This window comes from Anguilla rostrata, chromosome 2, assembly GCF_018555375.3.
Source record: "Anguilla rostrata isolate EN2019 chromosome 2, ASM1855537v3, whole genome shotgun sequence".
NCBI lineage: Eukaryota > Metazoa > Chordata > Actinopteri > Anguilliformes > Anguillidae > Anguilla > Anguilla rostrata.
Genome location: NC_057934.1, coordinates 47,299,825 through 47,319,033, shown reverse-complemented (window position 1 = coordinate 47,319,033; position 19,209 = coordinate 47,299,825). Strand labels below are relative to the sequence as shown.

At 42.2% G+C, this 19,209-nt stretch overlaps 1 protein-coding gene across 1 annotated transcript in view; it reads left to right on the top strand.

The window, feature by feature from the left end:
* LOC135248251 (voltage-dependent calcium channel gamma-3 subunit-like) overlaps nt 1-18,727 on the top strand; it is a 42,321-nt gene extending 23,594 nt beyond the window's left edge. The window contains exons 2-4 of the mRNA XM_064322653.1: nt 3,039-3,122; nt 12,632-12,772; nt 14,270-18,727. Of these exons, the coding sequence (XP_064178723.1) occupies nt 3,039-3,122; nt 12,632-12,772; nt 14,270-14,775 (731 nt within the window). The 3' untranslated portion in view covers nt 14,776-18,727. The remainder of the gene's footprint in view (nt 1-3,038; nt 3,123-12,631; nt 12,773-14,269) is intronic.
* The last annotated feature ends 482 nt before the right edge of the window (nt 18,728-19,209 follow it).

Here is a 19,209-nt window from a genome sequence, read left to right as displayed (position 1 = left end):
ATGAGCACATTAATTCTCACTATGCCTGTTTTCTCACACTTTTTCAGTTAAAATTATATACAACTGTGTCTATGAGCCAAATGAGCATATTAGACCTAATTATTATCGAATTAGATTTTTTATAAGACAATATCATGTCACAGAGGTTCAGTACAGACAGAATTTGATACATGGAAATCCAAGTCTTGGCTTTGCATTGTAATAATTTCAAAACAATAAACTAATCTAAAAATCAATATATAAAATCAATAGAAGTAAAAAAAAAATGATAATAATGTATTTCCTCAGGGTATTTCAGAGAGGGAGGATATTTGCATGTAACTAGTTGGGGAGTGAATGCTGCTTGAGGAAAGAGGTTGGGCTCGAAACGTCTCACCAGCACATAGTCAGCAGTGCAGATAGCCTCCTTTGCTCCAGCGCTAGATACTCGCTTTGTGTGTTAAGGGCTTAATAAATCTACATTTTTTTCAGCACCTAAGTGGTTTCCCAACTTTTTTGTTGTGTTTTATTCATATGATCAACCTTTTGGGAACTCTTGGCTTTATTCCGCTTTCCTACACGTCGTTCATTTAAATAGTGATTGAGCTGTAATTCCACACGCTGGCCGATAGGCAAAGGCTGCATAGATCAAACCAGATTTAAAAAGCACAGTTATCTCAAACCTGAATGCACTTAACAATTCAATGGGACACATCGTCTTTTCAGCGAGACTCCACCCAAAGCACACATATATCATATTCCAGGATGTGCAGAGGGGTTCAGCTTTTCAGAAATTCAAGTTTATCGCACATAAGTGGGGAGAACCCCAGCAGCCCAACGTTCATCCAGACCTTACCAGACTAATTTTAGCCGCTAGCTGATGAACAGATTAAAGAGTTATTATTATTTTCTTCCTTGAGTTCTCCCACCTCAGTCAGCTATAGCTACCAGAAAAGGAGCTGATTAGTGCTAGGCAGCAGTGTGCCCTGAATTTTAGCATTCAGTGAACATGTAGAAATTACGGTTTGGAGATTAACTCATGGAGATGCCCCGCTTTACAGCATATTTCTCTCTTCATATTATAAGCAGAGGCTTCCGTAAGACGGAGATAGACTAAATTCACTATGTATGTTTCTTTAATGCCATCTTAAATATTTCATACGCATCAGTACAGCATGGCCATTTTTACTGTTTGACTTCCTGTGAACATAGAATTTGACCCTGTGGTAAAGTAGAATGAATTGTTAAACATTTGGTACAATGTATAAGAACAAACTATTAAAATATAAAAAGCTTTATGGACACAAGAAGGGTTTTCACATGATCCTAGCGTAACTCAGATTAAAATTTCCCAAAGACATTTTTGCCTTTGCCCAGCATATTATTTTTTGATTCTCCCCCTTAGATTCTGTAATAGTCTGAGTAAATCTTTTTAATGAACAAGCTCATTAAAAATGTCTCTCTTCTATGCATAGTTTAGTCTTATACGTACGATGTATTGTTAACATGTAGAGGTAGATTGTAGTGTCCATTGTGGGACAACTAAGAGGGGAAATTCAGCACATCCAGTCGATTTTTTATTGGTAATGTGTTGGACTCATTGGAATTTGCACAAATAGTGCAATAGTAGATAATTAATACTTATTTGTGTATGATTCTTGAAATAGTCTAATGGATGAATGGTGTGTACTGATTGGTGGGATTGTCTTTCCACTGTCTAGCTTATTACTCCTGTGTTGTGTTATGTTCATGCCCATTGCCATAGATATCAAAAATTCTTTCTCCACATCTACAGTCATTATTTAAAAACTGTGACATTGTCTCACGCATGATGAGGGTAGCTGTGGGTAAGAGTATGGCTTGCCATAACATGGTTTACTATTCTTCTGTCACCCTGTTGGCGGTTTTTTGCTGCCATGATAGAGATATGTATTCCATAGGCTTCACGCCATGATCTTTAATTCCTTTGATGTGCAATACTAAGTAGTTCCTTCATTATCCCGCTACCACTGGGTATAAAACCATAGGGATATACGCTTCTTTAAAATGGCAATTGATGTAATTTACGGCCAACTTGGGCTCAGTGATACAAATCTGATTGGCTGTCAGAAACTGAAAAGGTTTGATGATGGAACTGTCGGTGGGGAATGAAAAAAGCATGTACTGCACATGTAATGTGTCTCATATTAAGCCTGAGGGCACGAATGTTCTTTTTTAATTTGTCATTATCTCCTGACAGTGTCAGAGTGTATATGCTCTTTTTTTCCTTTTCAGGAATGTGCTCAATTACAGAATTAAAGGGACTGACTGGTATCCCATATTACGTTTGCGTACAGTCGTATTAGCACGCACTCACAGATACACGCTTGGTATAGTGCACATGTACACAAAAAGCACATCCAAACACACAGGCTCACATGCTAAAGCGCGCGTGCACATCCGCACACACAGGCTCACATGCTAAAGCGCGCGTGCACATCCGCGCACACAGGCTCACATGCTAAAGCGCGCGTGCACATCCGCACACACAGGCTCACATGCTAAAGCGCGCGTGCACATCCGCACACACAGGCTCACATGCTAAAGCGCGCGTGCACATCCGCACACACAGGCTCACATGCTAAAGCGCGCGTGCACATCCGCACACACAGGCTCACATGCTAAAGCGCGCGTGCACATCCGCACCACAGGCTCACATGCTAAAGCGCGCGTGCACATCCGCACACACAGGCTCACATGCTAAAGCGCGCGTGCACATCCGCACACACAGGCTCACATGCTAAAGCGCGCGTGCACATCCGCGCACACAGGCCGTGCGCACATTCAGGGGGCGCGGGGCTTGCGTTGCGCGTTGGCTGACAGACGCTCCGCACCTCGGTCTCCGGGACGAAGCGGCCTCGCTGGCGCACGGGGTTGATTATAAACTTTATACCTGGCAGCGGCGCACGCCCTGAAACGGTGAGCCCCCCCCCCAGACCCCCGCCCCCCCTCCCCGACTCTAAGCGCGCAGCGGGAGGCTAACAGCAGCTGTGTGCGTCTGTGTTCTTTCATCGCCACAGGAACATTCAGAGGAGTCTGCAAGAAAATCGACCACTTTCTAGAGGACGCCGACTATGAGCAGGACGCAGCCGAGTACCTACTACGTGAGTGTGTCGGCCCCTTCCCGCACAAACACACACACGCACGCGTGCAATACACACACACGCACGCACACATACACACACACGCACGCATACATACACACACACGCACGCGTACATACACACACACGCACGCACACACAGACACACACAGACACACACATATTCACACACCTGCCACTATACGCCATTACTCGAAAATACACAGAAACTGTGTCGCTAAAGTGAATCCTTACTGAATTTTGCAGTCCGGCATGAGCATTATAGTGTATAGCTCGGGTAGCAATATTCTGCTTTGTTTTTAACTTTAAATTTGAACCAGACATTGAATCAGACAAAATTGCTATTTATTTTATTTTTTGATATTCTTGATATCTCTCAAGCAGTATAAATAAAAAAGGGTGGTTAAACGGATGAAGTCTTTCTCACTTTTTGAGCTTCTAAATTTCCTGTATTAGAACAAGGAACACGGCCATTTAGACCATTCTCTCTCTGTGCCTTTAAATTGTTTGGCAACTGAATGTTGCATAAAATCTGGGTGAAACACTAGATACATCCAATCAAGCATATCATGAAGTTAGCTCAGTGACAAATATAGCAATCGCCCTCAAGGACTCACATTACACCCCTCTGACGTACTGGATAGTTATGTAAGAACTGACATGGACGTAAAACTGAGATTTATCTTCTCTGTTTTTAGTGGCATTCTTTTCAGTGGCGTGTTTCTTGAAAAGTGCACAATCTTTGATCTCTAGGGACCCCTCCTCCCTTCCTCGGGTGTTGTGGCATGTTGTGTTGTGTGAGCTGGGTTTGGGATGATGTCACCCGGCTATAAGCCACATATGCCTTGGCAGGATCTTCTGATCAGATCTCTGCAAATAGTGGGGCAGAGAGGAGCATTAAATTAGATAAGATATAGGAATCATGTGTGCCTTTCCATTCAGCTTTCCCTTTCATTAGTTGGCTTGTGGGTGCTACAAAAAATACATTTCGTTTCATTTAGCATTTTTCCCATTTCACCTTTAAATTGTGACCAGTCAAAGGGAAGTCAAAAACAGAAATATACTTTTTTTTTTTTTTTTTTAATTGCCAGGGCTTCTAGCAGCAAGGTAGTAATCATCACGTACAGCACCTTGCATTAATTTCCTTCGATTTATATATTGATTCACAGGGCTCCTCGAAACATATCTCTAATGTTCATTTGGGCTTCTACATGAAGAGGTCATAGTTTTAATCAAATTATAAATTCCCTTTACACTCTGGAAAATGCTTATCTCTATACAAAAACTTTGCCTTGGACTCAGTCAGAACTCTATCCAATGAATTTTCTAGAAAAAAAAATGAAATGGACAAGTTTTAAAATTGGCACAGAATGACCTGTAAACAGAAAATGTCTTTTAAAATCCGGGCTTGGCCCTCATGTCTAACAAAGCAGGCAGGCAGAAAATAAGGAAATATCCATGTGGGGCAGCTTTTTGCAGCCTCTGAGGCTGAGTGAGCCCATCTGGGAATGGCTGGTGGTGATTTGCTCACAGCTAAACTCATTACGAGCTGCTGTTACTGACGAGGCTGGAGACAAGCAGGAGCGAGACTCTTTCTTTACCATCTGAAGATGAGAGTGCAGAATAGACTCAGGATGAAGCGGTATTTGATAAGGATGTGCACCCCCAGTAGACTGTGTTAATTAGTGCACTAGCACAAACCTGGATGCATTCAGACCGATAGCCACCCCATAGTGAAGTTAGCTTCCCAACACACAGTTGTGCTCATCATAGTGGTCTGCTTCACTGACATGGTCACTTTCCTTGAAGCCACATGTGCATTACATGTCTTCTGCAATCAGGCTATACTACATTTTACAGTGTGTTGTATAATGTGTTGGTTCTCGGAGGAAGAGGCCTTCACGCTGCTTTATTCAGGGTAATGACTTTAGCCAATCAATCATTACAGGAACAAGCTTTCGGTAAATAAGGGAGTTCACATTTTTGGGAGTGTTATGGATCACATCAATCAAAACTGGACAGGAAGGAATGCTGGGTGGCTCATCCAGGTAGGGCAATGTTCTGATTCTGGAGCATGCCAGTGCCAGCTGTGCCGGGCAGCCCTGCCTGGTGACACATGACTGGCCCAAACATCGCCCAGGGGTGGGAGGGTTTCAGTCGGATGGGATCATAGCTTCTCATGGCACACCAGCAGCCACTGATTGATCAGGTGTCAGCAGGTCCATCTGTGAAGCTACACGTGAAGTGTCTTCCTTTGTTCGTGTGAGTCCAACTTGCAAACTGTGATAAGGAAGTGGTGGCTGATGTCACATGCTTCAGAGAAGAGCCATGCTTGTCTATGCAGATATCCCTACCCTTCCAGCCACTGATTGGATTGTTTTGCCATTGAAGCACAGTTGCAGGGAACAAATTAACCTCATGCCCATTCCAAAGTTCCTCCAAGTTAAACAAGTGTGCGTTGTGCTTCAACATGGCAAAGCTACAATGCACCTCTCATGGACAATAAATGACCTGTGGTGCAACACTGAGCTCTAATAACCAGAGACCAGCTACTTTCATCAAGTCTAAGTATCAAAATTATGCAAAATAGAAAATGGAGAAAACATTTTTTAAAATGTCATAACACACGCACACACATGCCGAACAAACATGAGAAATTAAACCTCACATTGTCCATTTATTTTGCATAAGATACAAGAATATATTGACCCCTTTCTAAAGGATAGAAATGATCATAACATTATTTATGTTGTACTCATGTATGGTTGAATAAATCTAGCAACCACAGTGAATTGTGAATCACAATGGCCAGATCCAAAATTTAAATATCAAATTAAAATCCAGTCTATCGTAAGTGTACAGTAATGGCAGCTAGTGACGTATGATGTGATTTTCCCAACAATATTCCACTTAGTTTGCATGAAAGAAGTAAGTCAATCTAGTAGTCTAGTTTTTAGATTTTCCAGAGAATATGTAATATTTAGACACCCAAAGCACACTTTTAATAAGAATTCTGAGGACAGAGCTAAAATTAATGTACAGTATATAATAAAGACATTTTGAATATTGCTGACCCTGTAATTTGACCAAAAATTACCTGTCTTGTATGGGATGATAGCTGCCCTGTATAATAAGGTAGATGTGACCTAAAAAATAAAATCCTTGCAGTAACAATCAAGCCATAGAAGCTTGAAACACTATGGGATTTATCTTCAGCAAAAATTGGGGAAATGCTATATATTTTACCAGTATGCATGGATGCCTATAACATAAACAATTATTATAAGGTCATAGGGTCTCGCACATTACATATTCCCCGTTTCACTTCAATTCCGCGTTTTCTCAACATGGCATGATAAACAAAATCAGTGTTAGTGAAGCCTGGTTTAACAGCTCAGTTGCAAGCGCTGTGCTGTAATACGAATCGCTCTCTCTGTGACCCACTTTGAGTCTCGCATGCACTGAAGGTACAGTAGTTCTGTCAGAGGTTTCAGTAAGTGCCATCCATGCTATTAGATGAATTTTCACATTCCTTGGTGTTTTCAGCCTTCATTCTCCCAATCATTTTCTGAGGATATTGTGTGTGTGTCTGTGTGTCTTGTAAAATGGCTGTTGTCCATTATACAACCATGCAGATCTATCAGTGACTTCAATACCATTACAGATTGCCACCATGTTTCAGAGTGTTTACACAGTCATTGTGGGTTCAAGGCTTCCCATGGCTTTCTCCTTGTGTAAGCCCAGGTGCTGTGCTCATTACACTAGTTTATGTATCTTTGTGCATTAGCCTTGGAAACAAGTTTCCAAATGGCAGCCCTGAATAAAAACCAGCTTTGTGAAGGTCATGATATACAGCTTTTGTTGAGACTGGGTCACAAAGAGATTCGATTCTGTGGTATTTTGAGAATTGTAGTCGTTTTGAGACCATAGTTTTGGGGTCTTTAGCAACTATCTTGTGTCCGTCTGTTTAGGTCGGTGAGCTTTGACCACTGTTTATCGTGACCTCTTTACCAATGCAGATTGTGCTTGGCATATACTTTTTGTCACAAATGTCATAATTTTTGATTTTTGAAATTTTTTTTTTTTTTGTAGTGACCAATATACCTGCAATTCAGGCACTGACTATTTGGGCCACTTATAACTCTGTTAGTTAGCCTTACTACATGTTGCTTTGGAAAACAAATCATATGCCAAAGTTCTGATTGCCAGACCTTTTCTAGCTGGAACATACTGCTGATTGGTTTTCAACATACAGTACTGTGACTCATCTGTGCAGCTGCCTTTGTAACTGTGATTTATTTACTTTAAAGTTAAAGTCTCTTTCATGTGGAGTTTCCATTATTTTGTCCAAACTTATATGTGTTTGTGTGTCGCTGGTCCCTCTTTGAGCTGGAGTCCAGGACTGATGCCACCTTAGTCCTCTCTTACTCAGCATACGTATGTCTCTAAATATAACTAAATGTATATTGCATGTTTGTCATGCAGTCGTATGTCTCTAAATATAACTAAATGTATATTGCATGTTTGTCATGCAGTCGCACATTATGGGATAGAGGGAATAAAATAATGTTTTTTATTCCCAACAAGTGGCAGGGCAGGAACACAGGAACAAGTATGGAAGAGAGTTTTCATCAATTAGTATCAATACTAATAAAACTGGATAAAAAAAGTATTTTGGCTTTTTCTCCTCTAAGCACATACACACTGACATACTGTAGACAGGAAATACAGATAGTCATTTTCAAAATAACTCTGATTATAACGTATTGTGATTGTGATGGAAAATGGACTGGGTACATTTGGACCTCTTCCCAGACTCGTCTTGCAAATGGTGCTGCAGGATGGAGGGACTATATGTCCCTTTTTGTTTCTGCCGATCTGTTTTCTTGGGGTCACACTGCTCCACTCGTACTAAGAGGAGTGATCCTGCTCTCCTCACTCTAAGAGGAGCGAGCCTGCTCTCCTCACTCTAAGAGGAGCGTTTCTGCTTCACTCGCATTAAGAGGAGCGATCCTGCTCTCCTCACTCTAAGGGGAGCGAGCCTGCTCCTCTCACTCTAAGAGGAGAGATCCTGCTCCTCTCACTCTAAGAGGAGAGATCCTGCTCCTCTCACTCTAAGAGGAGAGATCCTGCTCCATTCACACTAAGAGGAGAGATCCTGCTCCTCTCACTCTAAGAGGAGAGATCCTGCTCCATTCACACTAAGAGGAGAGATCCTGCTCCTCTCACTCTAAGAGGAGAGATCCTGCTCCATTTACTCTAAGAGGAGAGATCCTGCTCCATTCACACTAAGAGGAGAGATCCTGCTCCTCTCACTCTAAGAGGAGAGATCCTGCTCCATTCACACTAAGAGGAGAGATCCTGCTCCATTCACACTAAGAGGAGAGATCCTGCTCCATTTACTCTAAGAGGAGAGATCCTGCTCCTTTCACACTAAGAGGAGAGATCCTGCTCCGTTCACTCTAAGAGGAGAGACCCTGCTCCTCTCACTCTAAGAGGAGAGATCCTGCTCCTCTCACTCTAAGAGGAGAGATCCTGCTCTACTCTCTATAGCCGCGTTTCCACCGCAGGAACTATACCCCGGAACTAGGAACCTTTTGAGGAACTAGGGTCTAAATTTAGTTCTGGGGGCTTTGTTTTACCCCCCAAAACGTTCCTGCTCGGGGGGTAGTACTTTCCGAAAGTACAGGAACCTTTTGGGTGGAGCTTGCAGCGCTGAACATTTCTGATTGGTCGAGTACTCGTAGCATTTGTGTTGTATTTATTTTCCGCCATTACCCGCCATGTTTGAAAATATGCAGCAGCAAACCAATTTATTTTCATAATAACTTCAAATCAAACTTGTATGTTATGCAGCGCAGTAGCCTACTTTTGGTTATAGCCTGTCAACGTCTTGGAATTATAACGTGTGCTCTTCTGTTCTTTTCTTGCTTTAGTATTCGTTTTATAAAATGCTAAGCATTCGTGCTGGGACAGCATATTACGTAGGCTACCAAAACATTCAAACGGATTAATTCGGTTGCTGAATATTTTCTTCCGGATTTTCTTTGTTAGCCCATTGTAATTGACTCAAAACGTTTGATACAGTTATGTGAGTTATGCGGTAGTTCTGCATAATTAACATTGGTGATACAGTACAAGCAAACTGGAAATCACCTTCCGCACTTTTTATCCGGGTAAAATAACAGGTTAATTCTAGTAATCTTCCCTTTAGCTTTTTCAGACTGCCGTAATTTTACTCAATTTTACTGCCATTTTTCAATTCCACGAAAAGACCAGGAAGATTATGGACTCATTTATGGTGCATGGTTTGCATCTGGAGGGCACACTTCGCTGCTCGGCTAGCAGTAACTTTGAAGGAAAGCAAACGGTGGCTGTACCACTACTAATTTACATTTTCACGCAAGTCCGAGTTTTCGTTCCATTCTTGTCATTTTGCGATTAGCCTATATGGAATTGACGACGAGAAAGTAATAAAACAGCAAATTGTTTACAACGTGTGCATGTTTTCTGCTGTTAATGAATGTGTTTGAGAGGATATATGAAAATCAATAAATACAAAAGTAACCATATATAGTCATTGCTGGTAACCCGTTGTATATAAGTGGAATAAACCCCTCCGGGCTGTCCCGGTTATTAGAAAATAATGTAGGCTACTTCGGTGGTAGTATGGGGTTACAGAAGAAATCATATGACAGATGGACCGACGACAACGTCAGTGGGCTAATTTGCCTAATCTTCGCGGTACTTTAGACCCCGGTGGAAACGCAGACAACCATTAGCTGCAGGAACCTTTTAGTTCCTGGTAAAGTAGTTCCTGGGACTGAAAGTTCCGGGTAATTTTGGTGGAAACGCGGCTTATGAGAGGAGAGATCCTGCTCCATTTACACTAAAAGGAGAGACCCTGCTCCATTTACACTAAGAGGAGAGATCCTGCTCCGTTCTCTCTAAGAGGAGTGATCCTGCTCCGTTCTCTCTAAGAGGAGTGATCCTGCTCCGTTCTCTCTAAGAGGAGTGATCCTGCTCCGTTCTCTCTAAGAGGAGTGATCCTGCACTGTTCTCTCTAAGAGGAGTGATCCTGCACTGTTCTCTCTAAGAGGAGTGACCCTGCTCTGTTCTCTCTAAGAGGAGTGACCCTGCTCTGTTCTCTCTAAGAGGAGTGACCCTGCTCTGTTCTCTCTAAGAGGAGTGATCCTGCTCTGTTCTCTCTAAGAGGAGTGATCCTGCTCTGTTCTCTCTAAGAGGAGCGAGCCTGCTCTGTTCTCTCTAAGAGGAGCGATCCTGCACTGTTCTCTCTAAGAGGAGAGATGGGGACGTGAGCGATAGCTGCTCTCCGCATGGCTGCGGCCCCTCTGAGAGCCTCGCCCTGCCTGCGACGCCGCAATCACTCCTCCCGCGCGGCACGGCTGCTATCCATGTCCCGCTAATGGAGACCCGCAATTTCAATATGTAATCACGGGCTGTTTGGCCAGTGATACATTACCAACAATAGCACGAAAACAAGAAGACGGAGGAATATTTAATCTCCCCCCAGGGTCCGATTTATTAATGAAGTGCACCATGGGAGGCTGCTTATCCTCAAAAGAGAAAAACATAATAAGGAAAGAGAGAAAGGGAGAGATAGAGGAGGAGGCGGAGGGGTGCAGGGGAGAGGAGATAAGGGGCAGATGAGAAGGTGAGAATCTTCCTCGACCCCAGGAGAGAGGAGGCACGTCTGAATAACAATCAACTGGCTGCTCTTTCCCAGACAGAGTGGAAGTGTTAACCTTCAAAGACACGCACGTCCAAAAATCGCCGTTCAAGTGCTGCCTCTCAATGAAGCCTGTCAATGATATGCATTAAGATTGTTCACTTTAGATATGGAAATGGGCATGTGTACGTCAATAGATATAACCAGCTTTGTAGAAAGGCCGGATACAAAGTGAATTGATAATGCCTATGAATGATAATTTCTACTTGGATCCCTATGAGGAATTTATTATTGCAAGTGAGCTAAGGTGGTCTTTTATCTCTTTCTACATCAAAGGTCTGCAGTACCTTTTTTCCAAAAGGGTAATAGTTACGTTCCGTGTCAGTAATCACCAATGGTCCTCACTTTGATTGTTCCTGGCCAGATTTTTCAATCCACATAATGCATGACTATCTTCCTTTCGGATTTAATATTCCATGAGCAGTTTTCAGGATTTCACTGTAATTGTGTGCTTGTTGCAATGTGAACCAGGAAAACATGTCCATGAATTGTTTGTGATACAGTAGTTAGTAATCCTTTGAAGATTTGACTTTCTCTTGATTTCTGATACAATTAACACATTCCTTAGTTAGAAAGCTAAATAGTGAAAGAATCTCAAACATTTAGCAACACATGGCAACCCACAGGTCCATGACGTGGTCGCGAGGAGAGCCAGTACAGCATGCAGATGTTGATCACAGTCGTGTGAAGTGTCGATTCTGTGGTTTGGGTGTCCTGTTTCCATCAAGCCGTTTGGTCTTGATCTGACTGAGATTGCCACTGTCAGGTCACTGAGCTGGAGATGCCTCATGTGTGGCAAGTGCGGTTTCTTCTGCTCCAAGTGGTCTGGAGCTAATTGGAGAGAGGCGTGTGCGTGTGGACCTGGGCTCAGATGTGGTCTGCTGCACTGTGTGTAATCTGTGAAGCCTGAGTTACTCGCAGCTAAGATCAATGCCTCTGGGAAGAGCAGACCCCAACCACCACATTCCCTCCCAGGACAAGCTGAGGTCAGGGGTTTGAAATACATTTTGAGAGGATAGGCCTGATACAACAGGTGTGGTGGGGCCAAAATCCCAGGAGTATTCATAAATGAGTTCATATATCTTGATGTGTAACTACACAATATGTCAAAGATAAGCTGTGCAATAAGGTAATTGCATTACATCTGCCATGCAAATAATTTATTAAGATCATTAAGGTTATTCTTCTATCAGCATGTTCAAAAGAGAGGCCACTGCAGCATCCTGTAAAAATACTGTTTGGTACATTTTCAGTCACATTACACACTTACATTACAAATTGCTTTGCAATCAAGCCCTTTTGTACTGCATGTCTTTTTGTATGGGTGCCCTTCATTTGGAGGTTACTAAAGAGTAAAAAGTAGGGTGAGATTTGCTCACCCTAGGTATAGTAGTACAGTCAGAGTTCTGCCTAGCTAGCATGTGGCTTGGTAGCTTAGCCCTAAAAATACAAAAAACAAAGACAATTTGTTTAAATGAATGAAGTCTTTAGCTTTTTAAGTCCACAGTTTGTTGTTAACTTGTTTATACATTTTGCTAATAATCACAACAATGGCTTGACAACAATCAAGATAGTGAAAACGTTAGAAATAACATACATAAGATACCTCTGAGGTACCACGTAAGTATAAATAATCAGATCAAGGAACGTCAACTTACTACTGACTAATGTCCTCAATGCCCTTGTTACCACGTAAGCACAGTTACCACCCATGAAGGCACGGCTGCCACTGATTGGAGGTGTGCACATATGTCCTACAGGTGCAGTGAGGGCGTCCAGCATCTTCCCCATCCTGAGCGTGGGGCTGCTGTTCATGGGAGGGCTGTGCGTGGCCGCCAGCGAGTTCTACAAAAGCCGGCACAACGTTATTCTCAGCGCCGGAATCTTCTTTGTGTCTGCTGGTGAGAAACGCTCTTCGGGGAGTGATGTATGAAAGAAATGTTTTCAATATCCATGTCCCGTCTTCACTGACACTACTTATTTGTTCTGAAGGAATGAAAATGAGCCGCAAGTGTTATTTCAAAACATTCTGCGCCAAGCAAAAAGAAACAAAGACTTTAAGTAGTTCAAAGTTACCCAAAAGCTTCGCATGGGATCATTATTTAACCCTTGTGTTCAGTTTGGATCATATTGGCCTGTTTTAAACTTTTAGTGAAAGAGGAATGATACTTTGAGATATGTATTTCATAAACATTGTCAAGACCAGTGTAGATTTTGTTCTTTTTTGTGTGTTTTTATTTGTTGTTCATCATCTGTAGTTGTCTTTTTACCTGTGTGGTTGCTTTGAATATAAGATAATGAAACATAATTGAGAATGTCAGTTCTAAACAATAATATCAATACTATACTATATGTAAAACTTTGTTTCATTTGAATTTATCATAGACAGATATGGTTTTTAAAATATAAAAGATATCTTTATCCCAAATGAATGACATCATTGTTAAATGTAATCTAGCAGAGGTAAATGGCAACTATTAACAACATGTACTGTTTATATTGGATATTTAGATGAATATAATATATATTGAGTGTTTTTGCATAAATTTTGTTTCTGTTTTTCTTTAAAATCCCAATAATGTCCTGGGTAAATTTGACCCAGTGTAACAGTTAATAAGTTAACAGGACACAGGGGTTAAAGAGCTTGGGTATACATGCAACAAATACTTTTATGCATATGCATACAACATCTTTAAAGTACAATTCCCTTTAAGTAGTATTCAAAATGCTTTTTCTCTGATGCTGGATCCCCTGTGACATTTTCAAATTTCATGCCGTATGACTGTGTAATGAACGTGCATGCACCAGTGTGCTCAAGTTATAGCTACTCCTTCCCAGTTCACCATGTCAGTTACATAAATAAAATTGGATGATTAGCTAAAGACTCAAATGGATGGTAATTAACAACAAATTCAAGAAATACAATGGGAAAGCAATTACAGTAAATGCCTTACCTTTCTCCCCTTCGAGGGACTTTGCCCACAATTGGGTGACAGGTGGTAAGCATCTTCCCTGCATCTTTATTACACACTTGCAGTATGACATGCATACAGACAGTTGGAATGGAGGGATGTGTCTGACTGAAATGCCATTATGCTGAAACAGTGTGTGACTTAAGAAAACATTACATCAATTAGTCAACAGTACAAAATGTGCTGGTCCTCCACTCTTCACCAACTGCAATAACAGTGGTCAGTTTTCATGGGAACATCCATATTTCAGCCATATCGCTTGCTAAAAATTTTTGTTTGTCCTTAATCCATTAGACAAATTTGTGACATACGCATATAGGATATGCACAATAGTAAATGGTAAAGAATGTCAGAAGTGTTAGCTGCTGGGTATAAACCCCCACCCACTCATCGTCTCTGCCCCCCCTCCCCCTCTCTCCATCACAGGCCTGAGTAATATAATCGGGATCATAGTGTACATATCGGCCAACTCTGGGGACCCGGGACAGAGCGACTCCAAGAAGAGCTACTCCTACGGCTGGTCCTTCTACTTCGGGGCGCTGTCCTTCATCATCGCCGAGATGGTGGGCGTCCTGGCCGTCCACATGTTCATCGAGAAGCACCGGCAGCTCCGCGCCAAGTCGCGCAGCGAGCTGCTGAAAAAGACCGCCTTCGGCCGCATCCCCAGCTACCGCTACCGCTTCCGCCGGCGCTCGTCCTGCCGCTCCAGCGAGCCGCGCTCCCGCGACGCCTCCCCCATGGGCAAGGTGTTCACGGGCCCGGCGGCCGCCGACATCTCCATGTACACCCTGACCCGGGACCCCACCAAGGCCGCCATGAGCTCGCTGCTCAACTCCGAGAGGGAGTTTCTGCAGGCGCACAACTCCATCCCCAAGGACTTCAAGGACACCCTGCACAGTAACCCAGCGAACAGGCGGACCACCCCTGTGTGAGAGGAGACAAAGATGGAGGAGGTGGTGAGGGGACACAATCAGCAGCGCCAACGTCAAGACGTACAACCAAGGACTGACAAGATCCTTTCAGCTGCCAGGAGACGGGAGGAGCCTGCTAGGCTGGAACTTCTTTCTATAACACTATAAATATATAGAATAATTGTTAGATCATTGGTGCTTCCTTTTATTTGTCTATTCTAGTCACTGCGTTTTCTTTCCACCCCCATCTGCAATCAGATATCCCCCAAAGGCAGGCTGCTGGGAGAGACCAGAGTCCTTTCATTGACAGCACTCAACACAGAAAGCAGAGGACATCTAAAAAAGTATCCTTCCTCGTGTGACAGCCTGGGAGGTTTGGCAGCGTTCAGTTCAAAAGCACACCAAGGAATAAAGGAGGTCAGGGTATCTGTGCTCATGATTTTGCATGAGAGCAGCGAGTTCTCTCTCCTCGGTCATTTGCCCTCCCCCCCCCACGTCACCGCCAAGTTCGCCTGCGTCACGCTGAGATGATTGTACACAGCGCCCCCCCCCAATCCCCCCCCCTCCCCCGTGCTGCGCTGACCCCGGTGGTCTGGACTCCACTCCAAACTCTGCGCCACTGTCCTCTGTTCTGCCGCTCTCATCTCCACCCTGTGAGTGCGGCCTCCTGTGCACCTCACCCTCCGCGGCACCGCACCCGCTGTCCGCCACCTGCGGGGGCCTTCATCTCTGCATCTTTTCCCTTTTCACTGTGCTCTTTCCTCCCCTCACCTTTCAGCATTCCCATCTGCGGCGGGGCTCTGCGTTCGTCACCGGGGCTGCAGAACCTTTTTAATGTTTCCAATGCCTAGATGTTAAAGCCATTTTGTTCTCTTCCACATCAGTAACATCATTTGATGCAGAAACACAATGTAACTGAAGAATAGTGTAATAAAGGCAGCCTCTCTGAAACACATGGAACACAATGTTTTCTGTGATGCTCAGAGAACCTGCTTGAAGGAGCAAGAGAATGCTAAGAGATTAGCCTAACCACTTAAAATCCTCCCACTGAAAGTAGACATTTGCATGTTAAATGGCATTTTTGAACAACATGTGAGGGTATTTAATTTTGTTAATTCTGTAAACCTTTTTTTTCAAATTCCAAGATATTTGCATCTTTTTGGGCACTGCCATATGGTGTATAGTAGCATTACACCCAGCCCACTTTTTTTTTACTCCCTTGCAAAATGTTCACTTGGGCACATATATAGTCACATATATCAGAAAGAATATTTTAAAAGTCTCTGAATTATTCAAATTACTCACATGTATATCCTTGGAAAATTAAATGAAGGTCACATACAGAATTTTATTATGAAAATTCAAGGATATCAAGTGCTAGACGTTGATAGAGATACATTTTTCAAGCATCTTTCTTTCAACTAATTTTGGTGATCAGTCTTTGTGTCACAGAATAGTACAGCTGAAATATACTGCATTAAAATTTAAGGTGCCCAAGATCTTGACCTGGGCCCCATTTGCTCCCATGTAACAGCCTGAATAGCCATTTACAAAGGCAAATGACATTGCTTTGCATTCAATACGAAGATATTGAATCAAACTGGAGTAGCAGCTAGGAGAGTGTAACATATATAAACCTTTTTTTAATAATTTCTGTTTCAAATTAATGTGCGGTGTCCTGTCTGTGTGGAATGGTTTCAACCAGTGAAATGCCTCAGCTCCTCTTTCTGGTGTTGTGGCTCCATGACCTTTGGTGTCAGCCAGCCAATCCGGTGCGAGATTTCACCTGAGCACCCAATCCCATGTCTGGATAAGTGCTGAATAGTCATCAATCCTCTTTATAAAGTAGAAGAAAGGCAGGCCATGTGCAGAGAGTAGAAAGGTTGATTTCAGTTGGTACCCTCTGTGTATGCCTGCACTGTTTGTCTGAGGGAGGAGTGCGACTTTTCTGCAGTGACATAGTCTCCACCAGGCTGCATGTGTGAGTTTCCCAGCATGTCAAAATTCTGTCCCTTGGGTTAGTGCCCACTGGTCAGACAACCATCTTGCCAACAGCAAAATATTCTGGCTGGTTCTACTCATTGCATCCTAAATACAGCCACAGGTCCCCCCCAAAGTTACACGCCAAAGCTGTAGAGAGAACAGACCACCTTTGGGCGGTTTTGCACCAAAACTAATAAATAATTAAAATCTTCCAGAGTATTAGGATAGAGAGTGAAATTGGAGTGCATTCACAGTATCTAATGTGGTGTATGTTTTCAAGGTGAAGCTGTCAGGAAAGTTGGACAGCAGTACAAGACAAGTTTATAAAATGGTACCAACTTTGTCTTGTCACAGCACAGCAAGTTGAAAATACCCTGATCTAATAAAGGCCTTTTGAAAGTATTTGTATAATTCATAGTATTATGCTGTGATTTACTTTGTGATAAAAGAAGTGAATCAGTATCATTGTGATCCTGGTGCTGAATCAGTATCATACTGAATCAGTATCATTGTGATCCCGGTGCTGAATCAGTATCATACTGAATCAGTATCATTGTGATCCCGGTGCTGAATCAGTATCATACTGAATCAGTATCATTGTGATCCCGGTCCTGAATCAGTATCATACTGAATCGGTATCATTGTGATCCCAGTGCTGAATCAGTATCATACTGAATTGGTATCATTGTGATCCCGGTGCTGAATCAGTATCATACTGAATCAGTATCATTGTGATCCCGGTGCTGAATCGGTATCATACTGAATCGGTATCATTGTGATCCCGGTGCTGAATCAGTATCATACTGAATCGGTATCATTGTGATCCCAGTGCTGAATCAGTATCATTGTGATCCTGGTCCTGAATCAGTATTATTGTGATTCAGTTGCAAGGACCCCACACCCCCACATACATACCTATGTGGTATTTATCCCACTGGTATGATTCATAAAGAAACAGTAGTATGGTTACAGTTTTATTTGATGTGATTTTAGCTCATATTTTACCTAAGGGCTTCAATTTTGTTTTTATTACTTGAACATACAAGGGCTTTGACTTGCTAGATTTAAATTCACAGTAAATATTTTGCAAGCACAGTTCATTTTTGTTCAGGCCATTTAGAATTGGTATAAATTCAGTGACATTTGTCTTTCTGTCCTTCGAGAGTCTAATCAGACTGTACCCAACTTCATTAGAAATATCTGAACTACAGTTTAACATTTTATTTTTTTTGGATACTGTCATTGAGCCACTACTTCAAACCCCAAAGCATTCCATTTATGAATATTCATGTTCATTGACAGTGACCATCTGCATCACTCTCATGCACATTACTGTATTTCTTCACAAGTCACACCCATTGGTTTTCCAACACTTGCGGTGCTGTTATCTGTTAGCTGTGTACCTGCCATTTTGTAAAGCTAATGTTAAGTTTGCTGTTAAACAAAATAGTCGGAATGTACCATATTTGAGATCTACTTCATTAGAGTATTACTTCCAAGAGGTTCTGTATATGTTTGTGGTTATCGGAAAGGCAAGAGTCCGTAGGATTATGAGCTTTGTTTGTTCGATGAGTCTGTTTTTCGAGATTTTAAAATCTATACCAAGCCATTTCTCCTGTCTCATGGTCACTGCCATCTGAGTTGATCTGAACAGACCTTTTCCTCACCTCAATTGAGGGGGAAGAGAGCTCTGTGGAGGCCTCACTGTGTTCAAATAAAAAGGACAAGCTGTGATATTGTCTCATTACCCATCGAATCAAGCTGCTGCACTGTGTTGTATGAAGACTGTTATCGAATCAGCAACACAGCACACAAATCGTAGGCCCCCATGGCACAAGAGGCCAGTGACATCACCCATGTGACTTCTCAACGACGCCAGCAATTTAGTTTAACAAATGCAGTAGAAAAGCACACCTTTTCATTTACTTAAAAGAAGTTGTAAAGAGAATATTAGCACTAATAAAAGCTCATTTAAAAGCCATGACAATGACACCTTGTGTTTGTGCTTCCTTTGAGAGCTTGATATGTAATTGAAACATGCTTGTCTGAATTTCTTTTCACTTAAAATCTTCAATTATACCAGGCACGAGAACGCCAAGTATCTGCTGAGCAAAACAATAAATCACAGAGCCTTATCTCTGTTCACCAAAATATTTACTTTCTGCTTTTTCATCAGGATCCATTCATCAACAAAAGTCACAAAATAGCAAAAATAAAAGATCAATCATTATTCTCCAAACTGTTCTTTTAAAGGCAACCAAACACACTTCAAATAAATAAATAAATCAACATAAAGAGAGAGCCATCTGAGTGCAGTGTTACATGAAAGATTATGAAATAACAAATGCATTTTTGTATCTAACACAACAAAATATTATACATCCATTTCATCAGTCAACACTCCAACGTAAATTATTTTTATATTTTAAATATACTGATTAATTCTGTGTATTTTTCACAACACACAAAAAA